At 45.2% G+C, this 13,886-nt stretch overlaps 1 protein-coding gene across 1 annotated transcript; it reads left to right on the forward strand.

Annotated features, from left to right (window-relative positions):
* The first annotated feature begins 537 nt into the window (after window positions 1-537).
* Window positions 538-1,583, forward strand: LOC130296932 (olfactory receptor 11L1-like). The gene has a single exon (XM_056548997.1). It carries the CDS (start codon window positions 669-671, stop codon window positions 1,581-1,583), a length of 915 nt encoding a protein of 304 aa, XP_056404972.1. The 5' UTR covers window positions 538-668.
* The last annotated feature ends 12,303 nt before the right edge of the window (window positions 1,584-13,886 follow it).

Consider the following 13,886-nt stretch of genomic DNA (forward strand, 5'->3'; position numbering starts at 1 on the left):
TTTACCTGTATTACTGAAGTGCATTCACTGACTGGTGTCTGGTGGCGCCACCTACAGTACAGGGAGGTATTACATGTTCTGTACACTTTACCTATATTACTGAAGCGTATGCACTGACTGATGTCTGGTAGCGCCCCCTACAGTACAGGGAGGTATTACATGTTCTGTACTCTTTACCTGTACCAGGGTTACCTGCTCCTTTGGACACCAGGTGAGGGCGGCTCCATGTTACTTTTTTTAGGACACTGTGTACTGTACAGGACCCTGAAGAAGCTCGTGTCCTCTACATAGACCAGTGTTTCCCAACCAGGGTGCCCCTAGCTGTTGCAAAACTACAACTCCCAGCATGCCCGGACAGCCTTTGGCTGTCCAGGCATGCTGGGAGTTGTAGTTTTGCAACAGCTGGAGGCTCCCTGCTTGGAAAACACTGACATAGACAGTGATTTACAGCTCCCAGCAGATCTTTATTACTTTTATATGTAAGGATTTGCTTTATCTATATTAGTTATCTATTTATTTTTCTTTAATCCTCACTTTTTGGGGCTTTAGAACCAATTACCAGGTTTCCATAGAGTTCTGGTCTCAACATACAATGGTTTCAACATACAATGGTCGTCCTGGAACCGATTAATATTGTAACCTAGGGACCACCCATCAGAAAGTTGACAATGAACCAAACAAGAGTGACAGAATTCCTTCTATTGGGTTTCGGAAACCTTCAAAGCTTCCGTGTTGTATGCTTCATATTTTTCTTGACCACCTTTATTCTCACAATTATTGGAAACCTTCTTATCGTCATCCTAGTGTGCACCAATGGACAGCTCCAGTCCCCCATGTATTACTTCCTCTGCCATCTTTCCTTTTCAGACCTTATCATTTCCACCAACATCGTTCCCAACATGCTCGGTGCCGTTCTGTTTGGAGGGAAAGTAATGACTTTTTCTGGTTGCATCACACAGTTGTATTTCTTTAGTGGGATAACCATTACGGAATGTTATCTACTCTCAGTGATGTCCTACGACCGATACCTGGCCATCTGTAACCCCCTAAGATACTCCAGTATCATGGTCTTGAAGAGACGGATTTATCTTTCAGCATGGCCATGGTTGCTGGGTTTTTCTTTTAATCTTGTAGGAGTTTTACCTATCTCAAACTATCATTTTTGCCACGACAATGTCATTGACCATTTCTACTGTGACATTTCTCCTCTTCAGAAGCTTTCTTGCTCAGACACTTCTCTTTTAGAAATAGAAGGATTTCTGTTCTCTCTGCCCCTATTTATCCTTCCATGTGGGTTTATCATTGTCACCTATGTGTATATCTTCCTCGCCATATTTAAGATACCATCCACAACTGGGAAACAGAAAACCTTCTCTACCTGTAGTTCTCACCTTATTGTTGTGGGGACATTTTATGGGACACTCACAGCTAAATACATGATCCCATCTGTAGGACATTCCTTGCTTATTAATAAGATTGTATCCTTACTGCACACAATATTTACCCCTCTGTTTAACCCTATAATATACAGTCTTAGAAATCAGGACATAAGAAGAATACTTATAAAAGTTTCGGGAAAATAACTAGAAGTTCAAGCCTATATTCGGACTTCATTTTCCCATTTGGCGGAGACTACCTTCCCATTCTTCAGATTCTTCATCTCATCTTGCCGCACATTTTTTTTACTATTTGTCCATGAGATTGCTTTTTTATTTGAGGCATTGTTCACCTCTCTGACTCCCTAATTTCTCTAAGCTAACAGTGGACACACCCAATGTACAGTACCTACCTACAAAAACGGACCAACCCAATAAACTGACTTAACTGTGTATCATCTAACTGTGGACCAAACCAATACACAGTCACTACCTACAATAATGGATCAACCCAATAAACTGATTCAACTGTTTAACATCTAACTGTGGACCGAACCAATACACAATCACTACCTACAATAACGGACCAACCCAATAAACTGACTCAACAGTTTATCATCCAACTGTGGACTGAACCAATTCACAGTCACTACCTACAATAATAGACAAACCCAAAAAACTGACTCAACTGTGTATCATCTAACTGTGGACCGAACCAATGCACAGTCACTACCTACAATAATGGACCAACCCAATAAACTGACTGAACCAATTCACAGTCACTACCTACAATAATGGACCAACCCAATAAACTGACTCAACTGTGTATCATCTAACTGTGGACCGAACCAATGCACAGTCCCTACCTACAATAATGGATCAACCCAATAAACTGACTTAGCTGTTTAACATCTAACTGTGGACCAAACCAATGCACAGTCACTACCTACAATAATGTACCAACCCAATAAACTGACTCAACAGTTTATCATCCAACTGTGGACTGAACCAATTCACAGTCACTACCTACAATAATAGACAAACCCAAAAAACTGACTCAACTGTGTATCATCTAACTGTGGACCGAACCAATGCACAGTCACTACCTACAATAATGGACCAACCCAATAAACTGACTGAACCAATTCACAGTCACTACCTACAATAATGGACCAACCCAATAAACTGACTCAACTGTGTATCATCTAACTGTGGACCGAACCAATGCACAGTCCCTACCTACAATAATGGATCAACCCAATAAACTGACTTAGCTGTTTAACATCTAACTGTGGACCAAACCAATGCACAGTCACTACCTACAATAATGTACCAACCCAATAAACTGACTGAACCAATTCACAGTCACTACCTACAATAATGGACCAACCCAATAAACTGACTCAACTGTGTATCATCTAACTGTGGACCGAACCAATGCACAGTCACTATCTACAATAAGGGACCAACCCAATAAACTGAATCAACTGTGTATCATCTAACTGTGGACCAAACCAATACACAGTCACTATCTACAATAAGGAACCAACCCAATAAACTGACTCAACTGTGTATCATCTAACTGTGGACCGAACCAATGCACAGTCACTACCTACAATAACGGACCAACCCAATAAACTGACTTAACTGTTTAACATCTAACTGTGGACTGAACCAATACACAGTCACTACCTACAATAATGGACCAACCCAATAAACTGACTCAACTGTGTATCATCTAACTGTGGACCGAACCAATGCACAGTCACTATCTACAATAAGGGACCAACCCAATAAACTGAATCAACTGTGTATCATCTAACTGTGGACCAAACCAATACACAGTCACTATCTACAATAAGGAACCAACCCAATAAACTGACTCAACTGTGTATCATCTAACTGTGGACCGAACCAATGCACAGTCACTACCTACAATAACGGACCAACCCAATAAACTGACTTAACTGTTTAACATCTAACTGTGGACTGAACCAATACACAGTCACTACCTACAATAATGGACCAACCCAATAAACTGACTCAACTGTTTATCATCTAACTGTGGACCGAACCAATGCACAGTCACTATCTACAATAAGGGACCAACCCAATAAACTGAATCAACTGTGTATCATCTAACTGTGGACCAAACCAATACACAGTCACTATCTACAATAAGGAACCAACCCAATAAACTGACTCAACTGTGTATCATCTAACTGTGGACCGAACCAATGCACAGTCACTACCTACAATAACGGACCAACCCAATAAACTGACTTAACTGTTTAACATCTAACTGTGGACTGAACCAATACACAGTCACTACCTACAATAATGGACCAACCCAATAAACTGACTCAACTGTTTGACATCTAACTGTGGACCGAACAAATACACATTCACTACCTACAATAATGGACCAACCCAATAAACTGACTCAACTGTTTATCATCTAACTGTGGATCGAACCAATACACAGTCCCTACCTACAATAACGGACCAACCCAATAAACTGACTCAACAGTTTATCATCCAACTGTGGACTGAACCAATTCACAGTCACTACCTACAATAATGGACCAACCCAATAAACTGACTCAACTGTTTATCATCTAACTGTGGACCGAATCTATTCACCGTCACTACCTACAATAATAGACCAATCCAATGAACTGCCCCAACTGTCTGTCATCTAAGAGCCCAATCATACTATGTGTTTCCCCAGTGAAATTCCTCTCTGGAGTTCTATTGCACTATTCACACTACAGAATTTCTGTGGCCGTCATCTCACTGTAGAAATTCCAGACCCCAGACTCCATGTTTTTGGTGGAATCCGCTCTGAAATGCATTGGTGTTCATAGAGATGGCGCATCTCTGGAATATCTCTGGGTGGAGATTCTATAATGTGAATGAGCCCTAACTGTGGACCGAACCAATGCATGGTCACTGCCTACAAAAGTGGATCCATCAGACACCGCAGCACAGAAGCTTACTTGTGCTATCTGGAATGTATGAAGGGGGTAGTCATTACTTTCTGCTTGACCGATTTCCAACAAATTTAATAGGGTTGTGTATCCACCCCTAATATGTTCTTAAGTTTAATTAAAGTTATCACAGAATGTACTCATAGACAAAATCCACCCAAGATATACAGTAGACCTCACTTTGTTTGGTCAACTGGGTTCTGCTGATGAAATAATATAGTTACGATACTTATCTTTGTTACTAAAGTCTTATCAAAACTGTGCCAAACACTTATTTGTTCTCTGTGGTAGTCAGTGGGGGTGTCCATTACACTCTACTGTACCAGACGGTATCATTTATATTACTCGATAGGCAGACACAGCAGTCGGCACAGGCACATATGGTTAAACCAGTCTTACCGCAAGTTGCACTTTCAAGCCGCCACATACTTCGGTGTGGAGTGGACACTGACAAGGGGGTGCTCAATCCTTTCAGAGCAGGAGGAACAGCAAATGCAAAGATGAAGAAAACCAGAGGGCACTCTCCACAGGTCAGGTAAACCACTTGTCTTTATTTCATACAGAGCCAAACATCACAAGGTGCGAGGTTAAAAGCTGGGATGCCAACAGAAGGTAACAGCCATTTCATGCCTCTCACTGCGTTTCATCAGGTGGTCTAATGAAATGCAGTGAGAGGCGTGAAATGGCTGTTACCTCCTGCTGGCGTCCCAGCTTTTAACCTTGCACCTTGTGATGTTTGGCTCCGTATGAAATAAAGACAAGTGGTTTACCTGACCTGTGGAGAGTGCCCTCTGGTTTTCTTCGTCTTTGTATCATTTATATTACAACATGATACCACAGTTTAAGGTGAGCAGTGAAATAATGCATAAGTATTTTATAATAAAAATTGTCTAGGATGAATTTAGTTTGGTACGGCCACTTGTTGATTTTTGTCTAAATTTTCATGAATTAAAGGGGTACTCCACTGCCCCAGTGTTCGAAACATTCTGCTCCGAATACTTGGAGCAGGCAGCAGTGCCGCCATGACCACAACCCTTATGCCATCATGCCATGCCTCCTCAATGCAAGTCTATGTGGTGTAGTGGCTGCCACACACCCTCCCACAGACTTGCATTGAGGAGGCGTGGCGTGACTACACAAGAGGGGCATGACCGTGACATCACGACCCCCGCCACCCGCACCCAGTGTTCTAAACGAACACTGGGTGCTGCACAGAGATCATGGGGGTCCCAGCTGTGGGACCCCCACAATCAGACATCCTATCCCCTATCCTTTGGATAGGGGATAAGGAGTCTAGGGGTGGAGTACCCCTTTAACCTTAGAGTTGTCATAAAGGATAACTGTCTAAATATATATTCCTTTGCTCAACACAAATTAGGCTGTTTTGAGAAACGGTACATCAAAATCAATGATCAATTGCTAGAGATGTGTTAAAATTTGATATAATTGCATCTATGTATAAACTAAGACCTGGGGGGTGAGGGGTCATTCAGACGGTGTATCCTGTGTTTTTTGTTTATTGCATTTTATTGGGGGGGTCTGGCTGTGTGTTTACATCTCCTTTGAAGTCATGCACCCTGGTCCCATCATATAATCAACTAGATAAGAGGGCCAGGCAGAGAGATGCCCCCCTGGTGGGATCAGAGGGGAGGGGGGAATGGAGTTTCCCTCCAAAAAAGGCATATATAATATTTAACAATGCTAGACTTGGTTTGTTCAATGCTGTGCAACAAGCTGACAAGAGCTGGACTCTGACTCTCTCATGGACTGATACTATCATGCTGTAAGAACTTCATCTTTTGTTTTCTGAACTTGCCTTGCTAAACTCTTTTATACATTTTTGTAACTGTATGTCATTTGTTTATTTTTATGCATAGCACTGTGATACCTTTTATCAGATTAAATGTTTAATTAATCAGCTCTGGGCTTTGATCTCTAAATATTAGAGGTGCATCGAAATGGAAATTTCAGAACCGAAACGAAAACAAAATAAAAAAAAATGTCCGGCCGAAACCGATACCGAAAATGACTTCTCCCTGTCTTCTGGTAAAATGCAGCGCTCCGCTCATTAATTAGATTAGATTCCCCCACATTAGATTGCCAGCTCCCCCACATTAGGTCGGGAGTTCCCCCAACAATAGTAGGCAGCTCCCCCCAACAATAGTAGGCAGCTCCCCACAATAGTAGGCAGCTCCCCCACAATAGTAGGCAGCTCCCCCCACATTTGTAGGCAGCTCCCCCCACACTTGTAGGCAGCTCCCCCCCACAATATCAGGCAGCTCCCCCCAACAATATTAGGCAGCTCCCCCCAACAATATTAGGCAGTTCCCCCCACAATATTAGGCAGCTCCCCCAACAATATTAGGCAGCTCCCCCCACAATATTAGGCAGCTCCCCCCCCCCCACAATATCAGGCAGTTCCCCCCAACAATATCAGGCAGCTCCCCCCCCCCCCCCACAATATCAGGCAGCTCCCCCCAAAAATATTAGGCAGCCCCCCCCCCACAATATTAGGCAGCCCCCCCCCCCCCACAATATTAGGCAGCTCCCCCCCCCCCCACAGTATTAGGCAGCTCCCCCCCATATTAGGTCAGCAGTTCCCCCACCCCACAGACATACAGCGTCCAGCCATATACAGTGTATGGCTGGAGGCTGTATGTCTGTACTGCTGCCCCCACAGTGATCCGGTCACCGCTCCTCCGGCCCGGGGTCACATCTACTGCTATGGCCTATGGACCATAGCAGTAGGTGCCGGGACCGGAGGAGCGGTGACCGGAACACTGAACAAGATGACACGGTCACTCACCAGGCCCCGGCCGGCGTGCGTTCTCCTGCGACGATCCTGCGGTCCTCCTGCGTCTCTATGGTTGTAAGCACGGGACGTCAGTGACGTCCCGTGTGTACGACCATAGAGGCGGAGAAGCGAAGGACCGAAGGAGGATCGCGGGAGGATCGCAGGAGGACGCCGGGGAATGGTGAGTGACCGCCGGACATCCTTATGTCCCGAAAAGATTTTTCGGGACACAGGGATGTCCGGGATAGGAATATTTCTTTTTATGTGCCAGGGCCGGCTCCTGTGTGTGGCTGCAGGCGGGGGCCGGCCAGAGCATATAAAACCAGGGGCCTCCAGCTGTTGTGAGACTACAACTCCTAGCATGCCAGGACAGACTTTGCCGGTCCGGGCATGCTGGGAGTTGTAGTTTCACAACAGCTGGAGGCCCCCTGGTTTTTAGTACACAGTATTAGGTTTTATATGCTCTGGCCGGCCCCCGCCTGCAGCCACACACAGGAGCCGGCCCGGGCACATAAAAAGAAGTATTCCTAATCCTATCCCGGAGAGCGCAACCCCCCCCCCCCCCAGATGTTGCGGCCGGCCCCCGCTGCACCCCCCCACGAGTGCCCCTGCCACTGGCAGTGTTTGTAACTTGTGCTGTGGGCGGGCAGGGGAGGTGGTCATTATCGGCACATTTTTTGTTGTTTCGGCACTTTGCCGAAATAGCTATTTTCGGCCGATATGTATCGGCCGCCGATATATCGGTGCATCCCTACTAAATATATGAGCTCACCTTTCTGAAGGAGGCTCTGGTAAAACACGTTTATCTAAGGGTTAATTTGGTGACTTGCTAGGACTAGTAGTGGATACCCAGAGGTCTGGCGGCTTTAACCCTTGCACCATCACACTCTCTCTAGCGTCTTGGCTGGACCGATAGGGTGTGATCGTGACAGTTTACTTTTGCATTGTTTTCATAGTCACAGGGGTGGATCATCCTATCTATTTATTTTATTTTACCTTGATGTCTGGCTTGTGGTTAGCTCCATCTTATACAAGTGTTCAGCTGCGAGAAAAATTAAGCTGCAATTAAGATTTGTGCAATGTTGCGAGAACCACAAATGCACAATTCTTGTGCCGAGCCAAGGTGGAGAGTCCTAAGCCGTCATTTCTTTGCAAAGAAGGCAGTACCAGCCCTGCACAATTTTGTGGAACAGAAGGTGGGCCAGTCCTTGAGCATCTTGGTGTGTACCAAAGTGCACAGCAGCACCGACGTGTGGAGCTGTAACTATGGTCAGGGACAATACATGTCCTTTACGGCCCACTGGGTAAATGTGGTTCCTGCAAAGCCACAACAGAAACTTGGACAGATCACACCACTTCCTCCTCCACGCTCTCAGACTGTTGGTCCTGTGACAGTGTGTGACTCCACTCCTCATCCTCCCCGTGTCCTCAGCCTCCACTGCCCAGACAAGTCTCAGTGCCCCTCCAGCATACCATGTGTTTAGGGCACGGCGGTGTCACACTGTTCTTCACATGGTTTGCCTTGGCGAACTGAGTCACACAGGGGAGGAACTGCTAAAATTCATTCATAAAGAAATCGAATCATGGCTTTTACCACAAAAACTGGAAATGGGAACCATGGTGACCGACAACGGGAAGAACATTTTGTCTGTGCTGCGACAAGGAAGCCTGAGCCATGCGCCCTGCAAGGCACACGTGTTCAATCTGGTTGTCAAGCGGTTCCTGAAGTGTTCCCTCCATCTGCAAGACATCCTAAAAATGGGAAGGAAACTTTTCATGCACTTCAGTCACTCGTACACCACAAAGCACACCCTCCTTGAGCTGCAGCGTCAGAACGGTATCCCACGACATAGTCTGATTTGCGATGTTTCCACACGTTGGAATTCCACCCTCCATATGTTGGACCGACTGAACGAACAGAGAAAAGCCATCACCGGTTTCTTCATGATCCAAGCGGATTGGGGGACTCCCCTGTGTAACTTTAATATCAACCAGTGGCAGCTCATACGTGACACCTGTCGTTTGTTTGGGCCATTTGAGGAAGCCACATTATTAGTCAGTCGCCAGGATTATGGGATGAACGACGTCATTTCACTGCTTCATATCCTACAACAAGTGTTGGAAAGGATGGCTGGTCAGGGCACTGGAGACGTGCGCCTACATCTCACGGCCACATGAGCCCTGTGGGGGCTGAACAGGAAGAGGAGGAGGAAGGGGAAAATGGAGCACAGTTTAGGTTTGGCAAAATGGGCGGTTATTATAGTCATCTGACAGGAGAGGAGGAGCAGGAGCAGCCAGAGGACATAGAGGGTTATGAGGAAGGCGAGACACAGGACCCAGACACACTGTGGTAGTATGCAGTGGAGATGGAGGCAGGGAGTCCCTCCGAGTCACTTGCACAAATGGCATGATGCATGCTCAATTGATTGCCTTGTGAACGCCGAATAGTCACCATTTGGCAGCAGAATGACTTCTGGCTCTCCACCTTATTGGACCCTCGCTACCGGCATAAAATGGGGGCCTTTTTTTACACCCACTGAGAGGGAGGACAAACTGACCTACTACAGAGACATCCTATGTAGTCAGTAGACCTAGAGCAGGACCTGAACCAGCAGGTGGTGGCATACCTTGACATGACCCTTCCAACATACCTTGAAGATTTGCTGGACTTCTGGGCAGCCAAACTTGATTTGTGGCCGCAACTAACAGAGTTTGCCATGGATAAGCTGTCCTGCCCGGCCAGTAGTGTGCCATCAGAGCGGGTGTTTAGTGCGGCAGGGGCCATAGTCACCCCAAGGAGAACTCGTCTGTCCACGAAAAATGTGGAGAGACTGACCTTTGTGAATATGAATCAGGCATGGATCAGCCAGGATTTCAACCACCAATGCCTGATGCATCAGAGTAGATTGACCATGGTGCTACACCAACACTTCACAAATAGGGATGGTGCCAAACATGTTTAACCCGATAACGACCACGGACGAGTATAGACGTCCAGGTTGGCGGGCGTTCCCGCACCTGGACGTCTATGCTCGTCCATTATTCTCGTGGGTGCTGCCCAGTGCACCCATGAGATCGCGGCAGGGACTCGGCTGTATCACATAGCCGGGACCCTGCTGCACTGCCAGGACCGAAGTAAACTTCGGTCCCGGCAGTTTTAACCCTTACAGCCGCGGTCGGAAGTGACCGCGGGCTGTAAGTGTTATGACAGAGGGAGGGAGCTCCCTCTGTCACTCCTGCAGCACCCCGCATCGCGATCGCAGGGTGCTGTGTGTGGCCGCGGCTGGCCGGGACCTGCCGCACTGCCGGGAGTGAAGTTCACTTCACTCCCGGCAGTTTAACCCTTACAGCCGCGGTCATAAGTGACCGCGCGCTGTAAGGAGTTCTGACAGAGGGAGGGGGCTCCCTCTGTCTCCTCTGCAGCACCCCGCAGCGCGATCGTGGGGTGCTGCTGCATACCTGGGCAGCCGGGGGTCCTACAAAGACCCCCAGGTCTGCCCTGGGTATTGCCTGAAAGGACGTGCCAGTCCTAATATGCTGCCTGCTAGTGAAAACTGGCAGGCAGCATATAACTGCAATGCTTTGGAATACTAAGTATTCCAAAGCATTAAAAAGTGTAAAAAAAAATAAAATAAATAAAATAAAAGTGTAAAAATAAATAAAAATGTAATAAAAGTGTAAAATAAATAAATAAATAAAAAATAAAAATATATATATTATATATATATATATATATATATATATATATATATATATTAAAAATACATTTATTAAATTAATCTAATTTTAAAAAATGCATAATGTGTAGGATCGCATTGGCGGACATCCCCAGCATGTAATATGCTGCGGATGTCCACCATGTGATCCTACACATTATGCAGCAGTCACGGTAATGAGCTCCCTGCTGCGGCTGGGTAGCTTTGTGTGTCCACTCATAGCGGCGGATTTCCCGCCAGCAGTCATGAGCGGACACACTGAGCTACCCAGCCGCAGCAGTGATGGATATATTCGCCATGAGCGGGTGCTTATTCCCACAACATGGCGGATATATCCATGAGGAGCCTTAACTGTCACAGACAGATGCGTTATACTGCCAGCCGACCAAGGACCAATCAGAGAGGTCCCTGGTCCAGCCAATAACTTGTAGGGGTGCGGTATATAAATGGGGTCACTTGTGGGGGTGGGGGTACGGTTCTGCCCTGAAAGCCAAATGGCGCTCCTCTCCTTCTGAGTCCTACCACGCGGCCAAGGAACCATATATGGCCAAAGCGGGGGTATTTCCGAACATGGGACAAGCAGCTAAATAAAATATAGGGTGCATTTCTTTCAATATCAGAAGTGATGTACAAAAAATATGCCCCCCAAATGATGCATTTGTGAAAAATTGCAAATTTCGAATTTTTAACACTGACTTTGTAATAATTCCTGCCAAAAAACTATGGTGTTAAAATACTCACTGTACCCCCTAGCGAATACCTTGAGGGGTCTAGTTTTTAAAATGGGGTCATTGGGGGGGGGGGTGATCCTATGTTCTACTACCTTTTAATTTCTGCAAACCTTGCATAGCACATAAAAAAAGATGCACTTTTCAAATTTTCAAAATTTTCAAAATTTCAAGTTAAATTGTTAGGCTTCTAACGAATTTAAAATGTTAATTAAAAACTAAAAAATGATGTCAAAATAAAGTAGACATCTGAAAGTATAAGTTTCATAAACTATTTGGTCAGTATGTATAAATATATGCAACCTATTAGTGTTAAAATAGCAAAAAATCTTAATTTTTTGTAAAAATTTCATGATTTTTTGCATTGTAAAAAAAACTACAAATTATATCGGCTTACTTTTACTATGTGCATGAAGGACAACTTGTGACAAAAAAACAATGTCAGAATTATCGTGATTGGCAAAACGTTACCAGAGTTATTCTCTAATAAAGACAGACATCCCCGATTTGAAAAAACAGGCCTGGTCTTTCAGGGGCGTACAGGTTTATTTGTATTGGTCCTTAAGGGGTTAAGGCGCAGCTCCCCAGTTACAGACATTACTCCGCATCAGACCACAAGTAAGTATTGATGATATGCATTATATAAAACTTAACTTTTAATATTAAGCTTAGGATAAAATATATGGGCCCCAATTTTTTTTTAAATCAAACAAAAGTAAAGGTGTACAAAAAAACACCATGTGTCACCTACACCACCAAGTATTGATGTGATGCAAAGACCTCTAAAAGGTGGAAGGGAACAACGTATGGTCCATTGTAACCGCTGGGGGTAAAAACTTCCCCTGTAAGGCTCTACTCTCGCATTATTAATTCCCTTCTTGGCAAATGTTACTCACCCTAAAAAGGGTGGCCCCACACAGGAACCTCTCCGTATTTCCACCTAAAAACCCTGGGAAATGGCAGTGTTTGTAGGTGGAAATAGGGAGAGTTTCCTGTGTGGAGCCTTTTTAGGGAGAGTAACAATTGGCAAGAAGGGGATTAATAATGCAGGAGCAAGGCCTTACAGGAGAAGTTTTTACCCCCACCGGTTACAATGGACCATACATTGTTCCCTTCCACCTTTTAGAGGTTTTTGCATCACAATAATACTTGGTGGTGTAGGTGGCACATGGTGTTTTTTGCACACCTGTACTTTTGTTTGATTTTCAAAAAATTTTGGGTACATATAGTTTATCCTCAGAATATTATTAAAAGTTAGGTTTTACATAATACATAGCCTCAATACTTTTACAAAATAGACCATTTTCTTCTGCCTACCTGCCTCAGCTACTATTCTGATCCTGCCACCCTCATGATGCCACACATCTGAGTTCTCCGTTTTTCACCCACCTTCATCACTGGGTACTGGTATTGCCACCCACCGCATTACTCGGTCACTGGGTCACTTTCAGGACTCCTGATGCTGCTGCTGCCACATCCAGGCTGTCTCTTTCTGCCACCATATGTTCTCCTCATGCTGATGCAAGCTCCAGGCTGACTCATACTGCCACCATATGTTCTCCTTATACTGATGCCAGTTCCAGGCTGTCGCATTCTGCCACCATATGTTCTCCTCTTACTGCCCCAACTCAAGACTGTGTCATTCAGTCACTATATGGTCTCCTCTTGCTGCTGCCACCTCCACGCGGTGTCACTGTACCGCCATGTGGTCTCCTCATGCTGCTGGCACATTAAAAACAACTTTTTAGGTTCATCTATTTGAAATCTTCAATTTAAATGTTAAAAAATATCTTTAAGCTTTTCAATTGTGAGGCCCTATGGTCTCACCAGGCTGTGATCACCTCCAGGCTGGGTCATTCAGCCACTATAATGTCTCCTCATGCTGCCGCCACCTCCAGGCTGTGTCATTCAGCCACTATATGGTCTCCTCTTGCTGCTGCCAACTCCAGGCTGTGTCATTCACCCACTATATGGTTTCCTCTTGCTGCTGCCACCTCCAGGCTGTGTCACTGTACAACCATGTGGTCTTCTCATGCTGCTGGCACATTAAATAAAACTTTTTAGGTTCATCTATTTGAAATCTTCAATTTAAATGTTAAAAAATATCTTTAATCTTTTAAATTGTGAGGCCCTATGGACTTGTCAGGTTGCTGCCACCTCCACGCTGTGTCATTCAGCTGCTATAGGGTCGCGTCATACTGATGCCACCTCAAGGCTCTGTCATTGTGCCTCTCTGCGACAATGATTCCAATAGCGATGCCTGTAATCTGCATGTCCTACTG

The sequence above is a fragment of the Hyla sarda genome, chromosome 12, assembly GCF_029499605.1.
Source record: "Hyla sarda isolate aHylSar1 chromosome 12, aHylSar1.hap1, whole genome shotgun sequence".
Classification (NCBI taxonomy): Eukaryota; Metazoa; Chordata; class Amphibia; order Anura; family Hylidae; genus Hyla; species Hyla sarda.